The 16,277-nt window shown below is 43.3% G+C and overlaps 1 protein-coding gene across 1 annotated transcript; it reads right to left on the bottom strand.

Annotated features, from left to right (window-relative positions):
- Window positions 1-310: 310 nt before the first annotated feature.
- On the bottom strand, window positions 311-12,369 carry LOC114688507 (leukocyte immunoglobulin-like receptor subfamily A member 2). Its single transcript, XM_037202215.1, has 6 exons — window positions 12,293-12,369; window positions 12,111-12,146; window positions 10,860-11,165; window positions 9,852-10,157; window positions 5,482-5,647; window positions 311-1,439 (listed from the first exon to the last, which is right to left on the bottom strand). Exons 1-5 carry the CDS (start codon window positions 12,324-12,326, stop codon window positions 5,484-5,486), a joined length of 846 nt encoding a protein of 281 aa, XP_037058110.1. The 5' UTR covers window positions 12,327-12,369; the 3' UTR covers window positions 311-1,439; window positions 5,482-5,483.
- Window positions 12,370-16,277: the final 3,908 nt, after the last annotated feature.

Genomic DNA, 16,277 nt, shown 5'->3' with positions numbered 1-16,277 from the left:
TATGTCTGGCAAAATCTCACTGTTTCATTTGTTAATGCTAAATATTTGAAGAAGTCATATTAACTTGACAACATAAGTTAGATCCAAGACTTTCCATTAGTGTTGGTTCTCCTAAGTCACAGGTATTCTTCCCAAAGTAGCTTTTCCTAGTGATACTGGGCCCCAATTTCCCCTTGGAGTTCAAGATAAATGTATTCTCTCAGCACCCAAGGGAATAGAAGATGAAATGTGTGTATATCCTTGATAAATTATTATATGATACAAATTTAGCAAGCACACAATGCTTCTTCCTAGCATTGAGTAAGACCCATGTTTATGTTATTACTTTATTATTTTCTATTTCTGCAAACACTGAAGTTTTTCTTCCAACTGTGCTCATGGAATTTATTCATCAATCCAGTCAATTAACTATGACAAGCTAATGTTAAGCAACACATGACTTCCAACTCTGTAGGTTGCTTCGCAAGATCTATTCTATGCTTACATCTACAAGATGAAGTACACAGTGTAAAGGCAATCTGTGTTGTCCTCGATGTTGGATTCCTGATCAGGATCAACATCACAGACCATACTCAGTGTCTTAATTGAAATGATCAGCATCTTCTTCCATGTTATTCCAGACATCTTCTTTTTTATCCTGCATGAGTTCTGAGATGTTCTTACTGTATGCAGAATGAGATGAGGATCTGTTCACATTGGTAACATTCTCCACCCATGATTACCTGAAAACCTGGATGCTCACAGTGAATGTGGGGTCAGTGAGTGAATGGTGGCTGTCATCAGAGGACTGTGCTTTGGATTTATTTGTGGATAACATATACTGGATCCTTGAATCCCTTTGAATTCCCCATTAAAAATAGAGCTTGGTACAAACCCATGTAAACTGGACATATCTGAGGAAACCTATATCCAGCATTGAGAGTTTATTTTCAGACATTTTCAGCAGATGGAATTAACATGCCCTTTTGTAACAAATCTAAATTCTGCTGATTTTCAAAGTGAAGAGTAAGGTGTTCTGAGGGCAGGACCTCAGTGCCCAGTCACTCTGATTTAATTCTGAAGTAGATGGAGGTAAAGGCAACAACTCCAGATGCTCTCATAATCAGAACCATTGCTGACCTGAGAGTCTCCTTCCCTCATTTGAGGAGACATAAAGATCCCTGCGTATGTGAGGAGGTGCAGCTCAGCATCTCTCAGCAGAAGGGAAGAGTTGTGCTGATCATGCATCTCCAGGTCCTGTTGCTAAAAGGCCCATCTGCTCTTCTTTCACATTAACCCTGAGCATAAGAACATTTGTAATTCATCCATGGGCACTGCCCCAATGTTCACCATGCCTTGATGTCCTCTCCATTGATCTTTTTCATGTGGCTGTTCCTTCTCGTGGGGCAAACCTCTTCTCCAGGTGACAAATTCTTATTTAGCTTGCCTTCTGCCTGGTGCTGATACAAAGACAATAACAGGGTCTCAGCACATGACATTCTCTGTCTCATTTCTCTATATCCAGAAATAGCTGCAGAAAGTACTTCTGTATTACTCATGCGGTTGATTCTCAATAGGTTTGAGTGAGGGTTGCTCCACTGTCTAAGAACCTCTGCATGGATTCCTCCTTTTCCTCACCTTGTCCATTTGTATAGCACTTGGTTCCTTATCATAACTGATCACCTTCCTGGCCTTGGAGACGCTTTGATGAAGATGCAGGTTGATGCTGCCCAGGGCTTGCAAAGCAGGAAAGACATACTAATCAACTAATTACAGTTTATGTGGAGACAAGTCCTTTCTCCTAGACCTCTTTTCCATGCAAGCATTTCTCTTTCCTTAAATTAGCATTCATTCATCAATAACAAATATGCCCTTGTCACATCCATGTAATCTCAGAACAAAAAGTGACTCATGACATCAAATGGTTTCTTGCAGGGAATTAAGACATATTTGAAAAGGTACAAATTCAACTTCAGTTAATCAACTTCAGCTTTCTGCACTTCAGGGAGCTACATGGAAGGGGAATTTAAATCTCTCTATCAATAGAAATCAAGTGAATCTAGGGTTGAGGCTGCATTAAGGATGGGCAAGATCCAGGCCAGAACAAAGGGTAGAATACACTAAGGATTGCTTACTCATCAAGGATGCCCATCAGCTATTTGAAGAACTGAAAGTCTCACAGAGTTCTGTGGCGCCACCTTATTCTTTTGCAATGTTTTTTTTTTATCTCCAATTAAAGAGATATCACTAGGTAAAGAAATATCTGACTTAGTTGCTGCTCTAAGGAAACCACTGTTAGGGAAGGATAATAGTTGAAGGAATCTAGTGGTAGTAAACTCTGATAAACCTCCAGTAGTAATCTGAACCTAAACAATATGTCTTCTAAGTTGTTTATGTGGGTTTCTAGCATGCTCCTCTAACATGGAACTGAATTCATGAATATATATATATATATATAATATATATATGTATATATATATATATATATACAGTTGAATAGGTCAAGGTAAGCATATTTCTCTGCCCATGTGTGTGGTGTATTCTAGTCTCTAATTGTCCTTGGAAAGTAAGTGTGAGTGGCACAGATATTTTATTACTTTGAAGTGTGATATCATTATTGCTCTTTCTTTCTCTCCCTCTGTTTATCTTTCTGTCTCTCTGAATCTGTTTCTCTCCATTCCTTCCTTCCTTCCTCCCTTCCTTCCTTCCTTCCTTCCTTCCTTTCTCTCTCTCTCTCTCTCTCTCTCTCTTTCTCTCTCTGTCTCTCTGTTTATGTGTATGTGTGTGTATTTGTGTATGTGTATACGTGATTGTTTGGTAGAGGCCATGTATGCCATGTAGTAAGTATGGGTATGTCATGTAGTAAGGTGTCAGTTTCCTGTAGGAGAGGCTATCTCTCCAAACTGTGAACATCAGGAAGGGATTCTTGGTGATATTGTTGGAGGAAGAATTTAACATGGATGAGGATAGGGACCAGAGAAGAATGTTAGAAAACCATCTGTACAGTCTAAAGGAATTGGGATCAAGTGAACCAGAAGCCTAGAGTACTGCAGGATGTGGATGAATTAACAGTATAGACAGATGTATTTTGTCTTCACTGGCCTTGGATTGTGCTGATGCTCAGGGGACAGCGACAGAAACAGCTAAGGCAAGGGCTCTTTTGAGTTAATATCAGAATGAAAAGGGAAGAATGAAGAAAGTGAGGATTCCTCTTTACTACCCAGTTCAAACATGGTCATCATAGACAGTACCACAGAAATTTAGGGAGAGTTCTATAAGTCCTGTGTTACTCACTTGGTGAAGCTGACCTCAATTTTGTAGCCTTGTCTTTTATTTATTGGCCAGTAATTTTCTTACTCCTCAACTTTTTTATTTCTGTAAGAGGCAGTACTTCCTACCTCTGTATGTAAACCTCCTCAATGTTTCTGATCCCCCAGTTCATCTTATCTCTAGACAACAGTTTCTGATAGGACACTGCAGATCCTGTCCCAATGCTTTTAAAAAAATAGACTAAAGTCACTTAGGAATGTAGGAATTGCATCCATCAGATTGGCCTATAGGAAGAAATTATGGTCTACTCACATAGCTTGTCAGTAAGGTGCAAAGAATGGAAAATGTCACTTAAGTCATGCTTTGAGGCCAGCTTCAGCTAACACTAAGTCAAGACAAAGACATTAGATAAAACTATGTATTGACCAATGCCTCTCATAAACACTGCTGTGGGATAATGATCTTGTACACTGCTTCAATAAAATGCTGATTGGCCAGTAGCTAGGCAGGAAGTATAGGTGGGGCAAGCAGACTAGGAGAAGGCTAGGAAGAGGAAGGGCAGAGTAAGGACTCACCAGCCAGAGACAAAGGAAGCAAGATGACAAGGCAGAACTGAGCAAAGGTACCAAGCCACATGGCTAAACATAGATAAGAATATGGTTAATTTAGGTGTAAGAGCTAGCTAGCAAGAGACCTGCCATAAACCGTACAGTTGATAATTAATATTAAGCCTCTGAGTGATTGTTTTACAAGCAGCTGCAGGACCAAGGGGATGGGTGGGACTAGAGAAAACTTATAACTACATAAACATAGGTTCAAAGTCTTCAAAAATCATCATTTTTGCACCATATAAAGATGGGTCCTGAAGATCCTATAATATGTCACATCATATTCATATTTTTCTGTGACATCAACACCATGAGAAACTGACTAAATGTACAATCATCAGATTATATTCTGCTGTTACTCATACAAATTTATTTTAAAATGTTGTAAGAAGATTTAAATTTCACAAAACTAGAATTTTCACTTATGTAAATGACATTTAACATTCAAAATTATGTGTCATTGATGGTAGTAACAAGGTAAAACTTAAAATATACATTCTAAAGGCACAGTTCTTGATAGAGACAGCATTTGGCAGTGTCCTACAGTCATCAATCATGAACACTCACAGCAAATTAGGAACAAAGAACCCCTGAGTCAGAACAATATCATGTACTAGGAAGACCAAAGTTACCATCAGACAAAATGGTGAGGAAGCTGAAGTTTGACATTAAAGACTGAAGAACGCAACCATATTCCCTCTTTGCACACATTGTCCATCTTACACTTGAAGTATTAAGTAATACAGTAGCAGAACTAGGTAAACGATCATTTCTCATATTGACAAAAAAGGGAAAGAAAGAGCTATCATTGTTTGAGCATAACCAGATGGTCTGTATAAAGATTCTGTGTTACTGTATAAGCAAAGGGATTCGTAGAGGATTGAGCTGTGTGCCAATTTCTTTTGCATATGTGAAGAATTGACACTGGAATTTGAAACAAACAATGCATCAATTTCATGTGTCATTTCCCACCTCCATGCCTGTTATGCTACATTGCTTTTTTGTAAGTGTCAGTGAAGGCCATAAATCAAGACATTTGGTTAAGGAAATAAAACTTTCTAAGTCGTGCCCACAGTATCTTGCCAAATAGTTCATATCCTACCAGAATTACAAAACTGGCTCCATATTTCAAGGGAAGAACTGTGAGGAATATGTACTGAAGACTGAAGAGTTGGGTTGAAGGGGCATGGAGAAGGTTTGGGGCATTATAGGCACACAGTGATTTTTCATTATGGACTTTGATTTACTTTTTTTTTTCTTTCATTTTTTATCTAGTCTGACAGACAGAGACTCTTGCCAGGAGAATGTGGTAACTGATAATAAAGGAAAATGTCACAAGATACGAAAGGAAAGAAAATATGTACAGAAGAGAATTAGACAGTCAAGACAGTAGGTTCCCTTACATTGTATATTCACAGAGTTTCGTCAGTCAGTACAGTCCACAATAAGTGGAGGGAAAGAACTTCATTTCTGAGGTAGGATCTCATCATATCACTCAACCTTGTTCTGTGCCCCAAACAAATTTGCTCCCTAGACATTCTCTCAGAACATATCTTCAACATAAGGACTGAATTTTCTTAGAGAAAATTTTGGAAATAACATATTATTTCCCATATCCTTTTACCTTCAAAGTTGTGCATCTGCCTCTTCTGAGTAGGCCCCAGATGCATTGTGGGCCCACCTCTGGCTGTTCCAAGCCTCACACATCAGAATTCCAAGGACTATGAGGATCAAGCCGGCCATCCCCATTCTAATGAGATTCTCAACTGTTTGATCCTGTGTCTCTGAGGCTGTGTTTGTGGACAAAGAAGTCACAGAGGTTAGGGCAGAGCAAAGTTTCTCCCATGATAACTGGCTGTCCACTCAGGGCACATGCCTTCTCAGGACAGAAGTTGGACCCTCTGTGTCTGGTGCCATTGTTTTTGATTATCTATATTCGCCTGCCTTGGTTTTCATCATGTTGTGTAAAGGACTGATTGTCTTAGCTGATCCTGAGCACAGAGTAAGAGGAGTAGAATGCAGAAAGCGCTTGAGAGCCCTGAGTGTTCCCTAAGTGTTCCACAGTCTCCATTCCTGTAAATGACCATCATTATCATCATATATACTCATGAAGTTCTGGGGTGAACCTTTCTCTGTCTCTATCAGGCTCCCTCTTGTATTCTTATTAGGATCTTCAGCTTGACTGGGCTAAAAGAGACACCAATGATACACAATTGAAAACAGAAAATTCAGAGCAGAACAAATTGACAAGGCATTGTCCAGTTGATGATCTTTGATCATGCAGTCCCTGCACTGAACAACAACCACAAGGCACTATTCTGGGTATGGCATTTCTGGTGAGCTCAGTAGGGACTCTGCAGATTTAGATGCCCAGTGTTGTGGAATGGTGCTCAAGAAACCTTGGTGGACAAGACACATGCCAAGGGGCCACAGCAGAAAGTTACTCACACAAAGCAGGCATGACATCCATATGGAAAGTTTTATTATTAAAGGAAAAGGGGAGAGGGAAGAGAAAGAAAGGAGGATGGAGAGAGATAGAGAGGGAAAGAGAGAGAAAAGGAGAGAAAGAAAAACAGAGGTGCACACAGCCTCATGAAGAGAGGGAGGCAGGGAAGAGGAGGAGGAGGAAGGTTTTTTCCTCTTAAAGGAGAATTTACAGAAGATGACATCAGGATACTAGGCAGGTCCCCAAAAGGTGGTTCAAAATGCTAACATGCCTCCATTTTTGATTATTATAGAAAGGTGAGTTATGAATAGCAAGTGTGTGTGTGAGGGGGGAATAAGGGCGCTGCATTCTTGAGACTGTTTCTTGCTAATTTGGGGGCAAAGTGGGTGGGGGAAATTGGGAGTCATGCACAACAGGGGGTGTGAGTGAAGAAGCATTCAGTTCGCTGTCATCTTGGAGACCCCTTGAGGGAGCTGAGAAGGCAGGTTGCTAGGAAAAAATAGATTGTTATTATTGGTCTCATGAGTGGGGCCAGCAATGGGAAGAGTGATGACTGCCAGAAAGAATGGGATGGAAAAGGGTCCCAGTTGCACAGAAGAGGCAGTGTGGATGATCCAGATGAAAGAGTAGATATGTCCTTGAGTCTGGAGTGGTGGTACCAGCAGTGATCTTCCAGGAGCCTAGGGGAATGGCACACCAAATCAAGAGTACAGGAGCCATCATATCTGCTGTTTCTCTGGAGGTGGGAAATGCTCACATCCATCCTGTGAAAGTGTCAGTGAATTAGGAGATAATGGAGTTTTTATGAATGGGCATGTGAGTGAAGCTGACCTGCCAGCATTTGCCTGGTTGGTGTTCTCAGATGGTTCAGTGGCTGGTGGTGTACCTGGAGGGCCCCTGAGGGTCTGGCCTTGGCACAAGTCTGGCAGGAGGGATTGATCTGTGCAGGAACTTGTCTGTGTCTTTAAACAGCTGGAAGAGACCTACATCTTGGTGTCATAGCAAAAGCTATGCCTTTGGGTTAAAGGTATGAATATTTTCTAGGGCCTGGCTTCAGCCCAATGAAACATATCTTTAAATCTATAATCATAGGAAATTTACTGAATAGAAGTGGTTGAGTGAGTGAAGGAGGAGGGAGGCTTCCCTACCCTCCCTACTAATGCTAACCTGTCTCTAAAAGATGGGACCAGTAAAGTCCACAGAAATGTAAAGATTCCCATGACTGTTTGTAGTCAGTGCTCTATCAGTGTATCAAAACTGCATTTATCAATGCTAAAATTTTGAACCTCTGAAGTTACATCTGAAACTGGTTTATCCTGTACCATGAAGTCTGTGAATTGAAAAGGTAGCTGAAACCTTGGTTGCTCCTGTTGAACTGACAAAACCTGGCTGTCAAATGACATGGCACCAATGTTGGGAAACAGTGCACAAGAGACCAAGGGGGCGTGGTGGAAAGTTACTCATGCCATGCAGGCATGGCATCTGTGCGGAAAGATTTATCATTAAAGGAGAAAGACAGAAGGGAGGGATGGAGGGAGAAGGGGGGAGAGAGAGAGGGAGAGAGCATGGAGGTGCACACTTCCTAAGGGAGGGGGAAGGAGGGAGTGAGAGAGAAAGAGAGAGAGGAAGAAAACAAGGGGGGTTCCCTCTTAAAGGGGGCCTTACATAAGATAACATCAAAATGCTGGGCAGGTCCCCAAAGTGTGGTTCAGAATGCTAACACCTAACACCTAGTCTGGGACGTTTCTCCCAAATACCTGTTTTTGCTGAGTGCCCCACTCCCACACTCAGCCCCTCTCTATGATTTTGGCAGTCCTTGGCCTGTTCTGAGTACTGAGGAACAGCCAGAGGTATAGAAGGTAGGAATGCCTCTTAGAGATGAAGAATGATTTCTGCTAAGGGTGAGGACTTCTGTCTTGTTGCCAAACTCCCAGATAGCCCTTTTCACATCAGACTCAGAAATTTCTCTATGTCCAGTTCAGGTCAGAAGCAGATCCTTCTGTTATACATTAATCGCTACCCCCTTTTCCCCACAACTGAAGTGGGGGAATGTTTGATTAAGATGTCATGCAAAGTGTTGTACAATTCTAGCCCTCAGCAAACATTTGAAAGGTGTGTGTGTGTGTGTGCGCCATGGAACAGAGTAAATAGTACAAAGAACTGAGAATTTATCTGTACAATTCCCTAGTAGTTTGGAATCTTCTCACTAAGCATAGATCCCAAGGTGGCTCTATCTGCCCCAATCCTTGTCATCTTTACAAATAACAGTAATTAAGGCAAAGCAGGACAGGCCATAGAGTGACAAGCCTTGATCAACTCTCCTATGACCTCAGAAGTCTGGAAGTTCAGCAGTGGAGGGTCACTGGAGGTCTTATCCCCACATCCTCTCTTGTTCAGATGGACACACCCAGGGCAGGATGAAATCCTCTTATTTATCCTCTTCCAAGAGAATTCTGAATCAATGCATATTCTGCTCCTGTATGTCATCCTGAAGAACAAGGTTGCAGGCTTCACTAAATTCTAGGTTTTGATTGACTCAACTGGATGTTGGTTTAGACTAAGTGTGATTGGTCATTCGGTATGTCCAGTTACTCTTGGCGAATTCTGTCTGGTAGGACTGAGTTATGGTTTTAGATCATATGTAGATGAGAATGGTCATGTGTCCCTATTTAATATAGAAGGAGGGTCTAGAATAGTGTGTGATTAATGCAGTAGGGCTGTCTCTTCCTGTGTAGGCAATGTGTGGTGTGGCTGCACTGAGAGAGATCATGTGACAGAGGCCTGTCCTAAAGGGAAGAGAATAGGAGTAGGGTAAGTCCAGTGTTCTGTGCTGAGACCTCCATGGGGCCTGACTGTGAGGACCTGGACTCTGTCTTTATTCTCTGACTTAAGCATCTGTTGTGCATCAACTGTATCTTCACATCACCTCCTGTCTATGACCCCCATTCCTCTTCCCAGTCATCAGCTTATGGAATCCCCCATCAGGGCCTCTGCAGAGGCTACGAACCTAATTGAATCTGCTCAGACTCTCACCTGTGATCATGATATCCAGGAGCTCAGTAGACAGACTGCTCAGCAGAGAGGCTGTATGCCACATAACCTCTCATTGGATCCCAGGGGAGTGGCTCAAAAAGCCAAGGGTGAAGTCAACCAAAGGGAAACAACCCGTGTTTGCTGGCCACAGTGTTAGCTGAGGTTAGTTCACCCATTTTTTACAGATCAACTCTTTCATAGTTGATGCCAGAGCCAAACTGTAGGATCAGGGTTTTCCCAGGTTCCAGCATATGGCCTTGATGGGGAAGGATTTGGAGTTTTAGCCCCAATGGGAAAATGATGGGCTAGGAATTGTGCAACTAGATTTTACCAAAAATGTATCCCATGCCATGTTGCCTTGCACATATTATGGCTTTTATGGAGCTGTTGGGCTCTGGCTAAAAAAACGCGCTCTCCCATTAGTTACTCTCTACAGGGCACTCCCCAAAAGGGCAGGACAGTAGCATGGGTCTTATAGCTCAAAAAGAGATTGTTCAGTGATGGTGTTGACTCACCTGAGATGTGTATTTCCAGGGGATCGCTGGGTACAGACCACAAATGTGGGGTATTCTTGTAGTAACCATAACATCTGAATGTTCCTGTGTGGTTTGGGGTCACATGATCTATAGAGAAAACGGCTTGGTACTGCATAATATGGTGTATATACTGTGAGTTCATGGAGCTGAGGAACTTCTGACCTTCCTTGGTGAGAATGAACTTGTCATATCTCTCCTGGGAGACACACTTGAGAGTCATGTTCCCTCCTGAGGTCACCACAGGGCTGGGCAGGACTGACAGGCTGGGTTTGTTGTGGTAGATTCCTAGAATAGAAGGAGGCAGCCTGTAAAATGGGTCACACAGCCACAGTGTTCTCCAGGGCTAGACTGGGGAGGGGATTACTCCTGAGAGCAGAGCCTGGGGCTGAGACCTGACTGTCCCCTCACTTGTCACAGCCATTTCTAGGATGTCACTGTGGTCTGACCAGCCTGTTGAGGTGAAACTATATCTGCGACATTGTTAAGCCTGTTTCTGTATCACAGAAGGGATGGGAATTTGGACGTCTTCCCAAGGTACTCTGTGGTTTGTGTGCCCCAGGTCTTGTGGCTTCCCACTTTATGCAGAGCAGGTATTTCTGCGTCCAGGTTCCCCTGACACCAGATGGTCATGGGACTTCCTGAGGTGATCACAGAGCCTAGCTCAGCCTTGATGGAAGATCTATTGAGAGGCCCTGAAAAAGGTAGCAGTTAGGGAAGTGGGTGTGTTTGAAAGTGGTACAGAGTAGACCACACTTGAGGTGATTCAGAATAGCAGACAACCCACTGTAGACTCACTTCTGTCCTGGACCTCCTGCATCACTCTCTCACTGTCTGCTTTGGATTCTGTCTCTTGGGTCCCACTGTCTTCCAGACTCTCTAGCAATGGCCTAAAGAGACCTGGCTTCTCTCACACACCACACACCCAGTCCTCCATGTGCACCTATATCAAGTTCAACATCATTTTAGGGACAGGCAGGGGTCCCTCACCTGAGAACAGCAGTTCCAGGGGCTCACTAGGTTCTGACCACACCTGTGGTTTGTTCCTGTAATTGCTGTAGCATCGGAATGTCCAAAGCTGGTTGGGAATCAAAACGCCCAGAGAAAACAGGGCTTCAAACTGCCCAGAAGATTGGTTATACTGCGAGTCCATGATCCAGGAGAGCTTCTGTGGTCCTTCCTTAATCAAAACAAACCTGTCATATTGCTGCTTTGAGACACACTGGAGGGTGACATTGCCACCTGGGGCCAACACAGGACTTGGTTGTGCTGACAGTCTGGGTTTACTGTAGGCTCCTGAGAGGAAGAAGGAATAAGGTATGTGTTCTCAGATATTATATCCTCAAGGGCTGTCAGGGGAGGGGAAATCCTGAGAGCAAACCTACTTCTTGACAGTCCAAACTGAGGCTGGGAAACCTGCGTGTCCTCTTACTTGTCAACGGCAGCTCTAGTTGGTCACTGTCCTCTGACGCTCCAACACAGTATCTGGTAGTGACAGCAATATCACCCTGCATGGTGCTGCTCAATTTTTGGGATGAAGACTTCAGCCTTGTTACCAAACTCCAGTACAATCTGCTCACACATTGGATTTGGGCCTCTGTCTGTTGCTGGAGGGCTTCTCTCCAGGTTCCACCAAGCCCCACAGTCCCACAATCCACATATAAAATAATCTCTCAGACGCTTATATTACTTATAAACTGTATGGCCATGGCAGGCTTCTTGCTAACTGTTCTTTTATCTTAAATCAACCCATTTCTATAAATCTATACCTTGCCACATGGCTGGTGGCTTACCGGCATCTTTACATGCTGCTTGTCCTGGCGGTGGCTGCAGTGTCTCTCCCTCCTTCTTCCTGTTTCCCCCATTCTCCTCTCTCCTTGTCCCACCTATACTTCCTGCCTGGTCACTGGCCATCAGTGCTTTATTTATATAGAGTGATATCCACAGTATCTGTCTTTGTAGACATCATGCTATTTGGCTTCTGTGTTCACCTCACAGAAGATCATCGCCTTACTCCACTTGGGGACTACAGAGGCTGTCTGAGCTCTCAGGATAGGTTTAGGGAGGGTCACTGCAAGTAACTAAGCATCTGGAACCCAGGGCACCCTTCCTCAGATTCCAAGTCTCAACCTCACTGCAGCCCAAATCACAATGAGCACACAGACATTGTTTTCCATCCTTGCTTTCCAGCCACGGCTGGGTATGAAGAGAAGGGCAGCAGAGGAAGCTTCGGATACTCACCTGCCAGCACTGCATTCCTGAGGCCCACAGTCAGTTCTGGAAGAGAATTCAGTGTGAGAGGTTTGTCCCTGAAGCTAGGGCCCGTCCTCCCCTTAGCAGAGCCTTTTGAGACCCTGGGTTTTTCTGATGCTTGTCTGTGGATTGGGATCATTTCTAGACAACAGATCCCGGCCCCATCTCACCCAAACAGAGCAGTGTTGTGAAGAGGAAGGTCATGGTATCTCTTCCTAGAGGCTGTAGGAGTGCAAAATTAGGAGCAGAACTACCAAGCCTGTTTGAAGGAACAGGAAACAGGGTGTGGTCTTTGGAGGAAGGGCAGTCCTCATTACATGATTGTACTTCGAACCCACAGGAAGGGGAACTGCCTTTCTCAGGCACCGGCCTCTTATATCCCCAGTGCAGTGGACAGTTGACTCGGTGCTTACATGGATGTTTCCACAACCCCATTAGTGTTTGCCTTCTCTGCCTTCCTCCTACTCAGGATAGACAGGAGTAATGGCAAACAAACCTGATGTCTCCCTTAAGTATCTCCCCAACGGTGAAGTTTGCATATGTCCTTAATACATCATTACAATGTTGCAACCTTAGCAAACACACAGTGCTTCTTCTTGAGTAAGACACGTGGTCGTATTAGTACACCCTTTAAATATTCTAACAGTTATAGACAAGGCATCAAAGCAGATCAGGTGCAGGCATGTCCATCCCCAGCCCTGATTCCGAGCTCATGTCCTCATTACCATCTATTGTGCCAGTCAGTAGATAAGATGGTTCTGTTTACTGGGGCTAAAGGGAAGTCTCACATTCATGCCTCCATGAAGGGAGAGTGAGGGGTCAGCTTCTTTCTTGAAATAGGTGAGCTGTCTTGACCCCAGAGTCATACAGAGAAATATTCAGATTATAGCTTTTACATTGATTTTTCCTGCCTCAGGCAGAAAGCTTTATCACCAGAGTTGACTATGAAGTTGTTGTAGTTAAAGAGAAGCACTAGAATCATAGAGGAGAGGGGAGTGCATGTACACATGACAAGGATGATGAATGGTGAAAGTCAGACAAACTGGTTAGAAGTGTGACACCGAGGGGAGAGGGTGGCTGTAGATACTGAGAAGCCTTGTGTGAAAGACACCAGGGAAGGAACTACATATGAGTGGAGTGAGTTGTCAACCCTTTTAACCTCTCAGATTCTCAGTTAGGTATGAAATTGGCATTTTACTTTGTTCGATGATGGGACTCTCTCTATATCTCTGCAAACACTACAGTTTCCCTTTGTCTTAGTCACCGCTCTACTGGTGTGAAAAGACACCGTGAGCAGAGCAAGTCTAACAAAGGAAAGGATGAAATTGAGGCTTGCTTGTAGTTTCAGAGTTTCGTTCATCATCCTCATGTCAGGGAGGAGGGTGGCACTCAGGCAGACATGGTAGCTGTGAGTTCTACGTCTGCATACACAGACAGCAGAAAGAGAGAGAGGGACTGGACCTGAGTTGGGATTTTGGAAACCAGAATCCAACCATGCACTTCTTCATCAATGTTACACCTATTCCATCAAGGCCGTACCCACTTCCCATCAAATAGTGCCACTCTCTGATAACCAAACCTTCAGGTATATGAATTTATGGAGGTCATTTTTATTCAGGCAACCACATTCCACTCCCTGATCCCCCATAGTCATGTAGCCATATCAGAAAATGCCTTTAGGCCAACTTTAAAAGTCCCCATGCTCCTTCAGTCTCAAGACTGCTTCAAAGTCCAAAGTCTCTTCTGAGACTCAAGGAAATCTTTTAACTTTAGCCCACTGTAAAATCAAAATAAAAAAGAAGATAACATACTTCCAACATACTAGGGCACAGAATGCACATTACCACTCCAGAAGAGGGAGAGGGGAGCATAGTGAGGAAATATTAGAAGAAAGCAAGACTGCAAAGCAGCAGGGAAAACTCTAAATGCTGCATCTCCATGTCTGAGGTTAGAGAGCTCTTTAGAACTCCAACTCTTTTCAGATATGTTGACATGCTTCTCTCTCCTAAGCTGGTTCCAATCCTAGTCTACAGCTTTCCTTGCCAAGTCTCCCACAAATCTGGCATCACCACCATCTAGGGGTTCCCAAGGCAGTGCAGGCCTTACCTCTTCAATTTCCATGCATTGGCCTCTTTGGGACACCATGCAAGGACACCACTGACACTTGTCCAGTCCCATCATCTTTCCTTAACTGTGGAGGGGGATTCCACAACCCCTTTCTTCTCTCCCTGACTCTAAAGCTATAACCACATGGCCAAAGCTGCTATGTTCTGCTGCTTGCTGGAGCTGGACCCTGATCCCTTCATTCAAACACATTTTACCAACTTTTTGTCTTCAATAGTTTCCTTGACTGCTTAAGGATTTCTTTAATTACTTTTCACAAGTTAGAATCTTAGCTGGATTGGTTTTTGACATAGGCCACCACCCCCTTTATTCCATTTAACATAAAACTTTTCCTCAAACATTTTATTTCCCTGAGTACTGGCTTAACTCCATTATACCTCATGGTATTCTTTTACTCCTTAAACTATAAATTTTATATTTTTCTTTGCTCAGCATGCCCCCTTTCACATAGGTCTGCATAATAGTGGCCACTAATAACAACACTACACAGTCAATACTAGACTCACTTGAAATATTGTCTACCAATGTCAATAATTCCAAACTCTTCACTTTAGATCAGACAGATTTTTTTTCGGGGGGGGGGGGGACAAGATCAGAAAACAGACACACTCTTGTCCAAAATATCTCAGGAATGGTCTTTAGTCCATGATAGACTGCAACATCTGACCAGCAAGACCTTCCAACACAGGAAGGCAACACTGAAAACCGCATACACAATGAACTACAATGATGGTCACATTGTCTGGGTTCAGATCAATGCTAGAGATTTACAGATTACTACCAATATGTTCCTTATACCAACTTTCCTACTTAAAAGTGGCTTCCCTGGAGAACTAACAAAGTCAAATATTCTTTGCCCAAAAGATTTCCCTTTCTTTGGAGATGAAACCACAGATCATATTCATCATGTAAGACTGAGATGGAGCCACAGCACTCTGTGAGAGCTTCTCTTCTCAGAATAGCTGATGGTCCTCTTTGATGAGTGTGCAGTCTTTGGTGTTTACTACTCTGTACTCTGACCTGGACTCCACCCATGTTCAATGTAGCCTCAACCCATGACTTACTTGTTTTAGATTACTAGAGAGACTTAGCTTCCTTTTCTATGTAGCTCCCTGAAACTCACAAAGAAGAACCTGGAGGAAGGATTCAGCATTTAGGAGGGTAAGGATCAGAGCAGTCTGTTAGAAGGACATTTGGAATGTTGAAAGAAATGAGATGGAGAGGGTCAGGAGTTTGGTGTGCTGCATGAGATGGATGGTTTAAGAGCATCCATAGATGCCTAGAGTCTTCTCTGAGCCTGGACTGTGCTGATGACAGGCAGACAGTGAGAGCAAGAGCTCAAGTTGGAACTGTTTGAAGTTAATGTTAGAATGAGAAGGCTGAGGATGTCTCTTCACTACTGGGGTTAACTGGGGATCAAATATTGCCATCATAGGCAGCCAGTACCAGAGAAGCTGTAGAGAGAGTTCTACAGGCCATAGGTGACTCACATGGAGAAGATGACCCCCTCCTGGTCTGAACCTGGGCGTTTTTCACTAATTTCCTTGTATAAGGAATTTCCTTATTCCTCTGAGTTCTTCATTTCTGTAAGAGGTAGAAACTCATACTTCAGACTCAGCATCTGAACCTTCACAAAGCTTATCTTCCCTGAGTGCCTCTTATCTCTGGATGAAGAGTTCTCATAGAACACTGCAGATATTGTGAGCATTAGTGCTTGGGGCATTAAGACAGGGCATTGCACTGTCTTATGAGAAATAATGCTCAAGGGAGGCAAAGTCACCAGTGTCTATATAAGGGACAAGAACAACATTTACCAACTCTTAGCCTCAAGTGGTAATTATATCCCTTCAGTCTCCAGGCTGCAATAATGGAAAAGATCATTCTTTCAGAGTTAGTGTGAGGATCATATAGTCCAGTGACATGGAAGCATTCAAATATGTATTATAAGTTTTGAGAATGAGAAATGGGGTGGGATAGTGTACTGACCTGTAGGCATGTCAGTGGGGCATTATTTGAGAATGATGTAGAAAG

Source organism: Peromyscus leucopus, chromosome 1, assembly GCF_004664715.2.
Source record: "Peromyscus leucopus breed LL Stock chromosome 1, UCI_PerLeu_2.1, whole genome shotgun sequence".
NCBI lineage: Eukaryota > Metazoa > Chordata > Mammalia > Rodentia > Cricetidae > Peromyscus > Peromyscus leucopus.
Note: the sequence above shows the minus strand (reverse complement) of the source record. Positions and strands in the feature narration are given on the sequence as shown.

Coding starts and splice junctions, on each gene's coding strand:
- LOC114688507 (XM_037202215.1), bottom strand. CDS start 12,326: ATGACCTTCCTCTTCACAACACTGCTCTGTTTGG. Junction 12,147..12,292: donor CACAACACTGCTCTGTTTGG/GTGAGATGGGGC, acceptor ATTCTCTTCCAG/AACTGACTGTGGGCCTCAGG. Junction 11,166..12,110: donor CAGGAATGCAGTGCTGGCAG/GTGAGTATCCGA, acceptor TCTTCCTCTCAG/GAGCCTACAGTAAACCCAGA.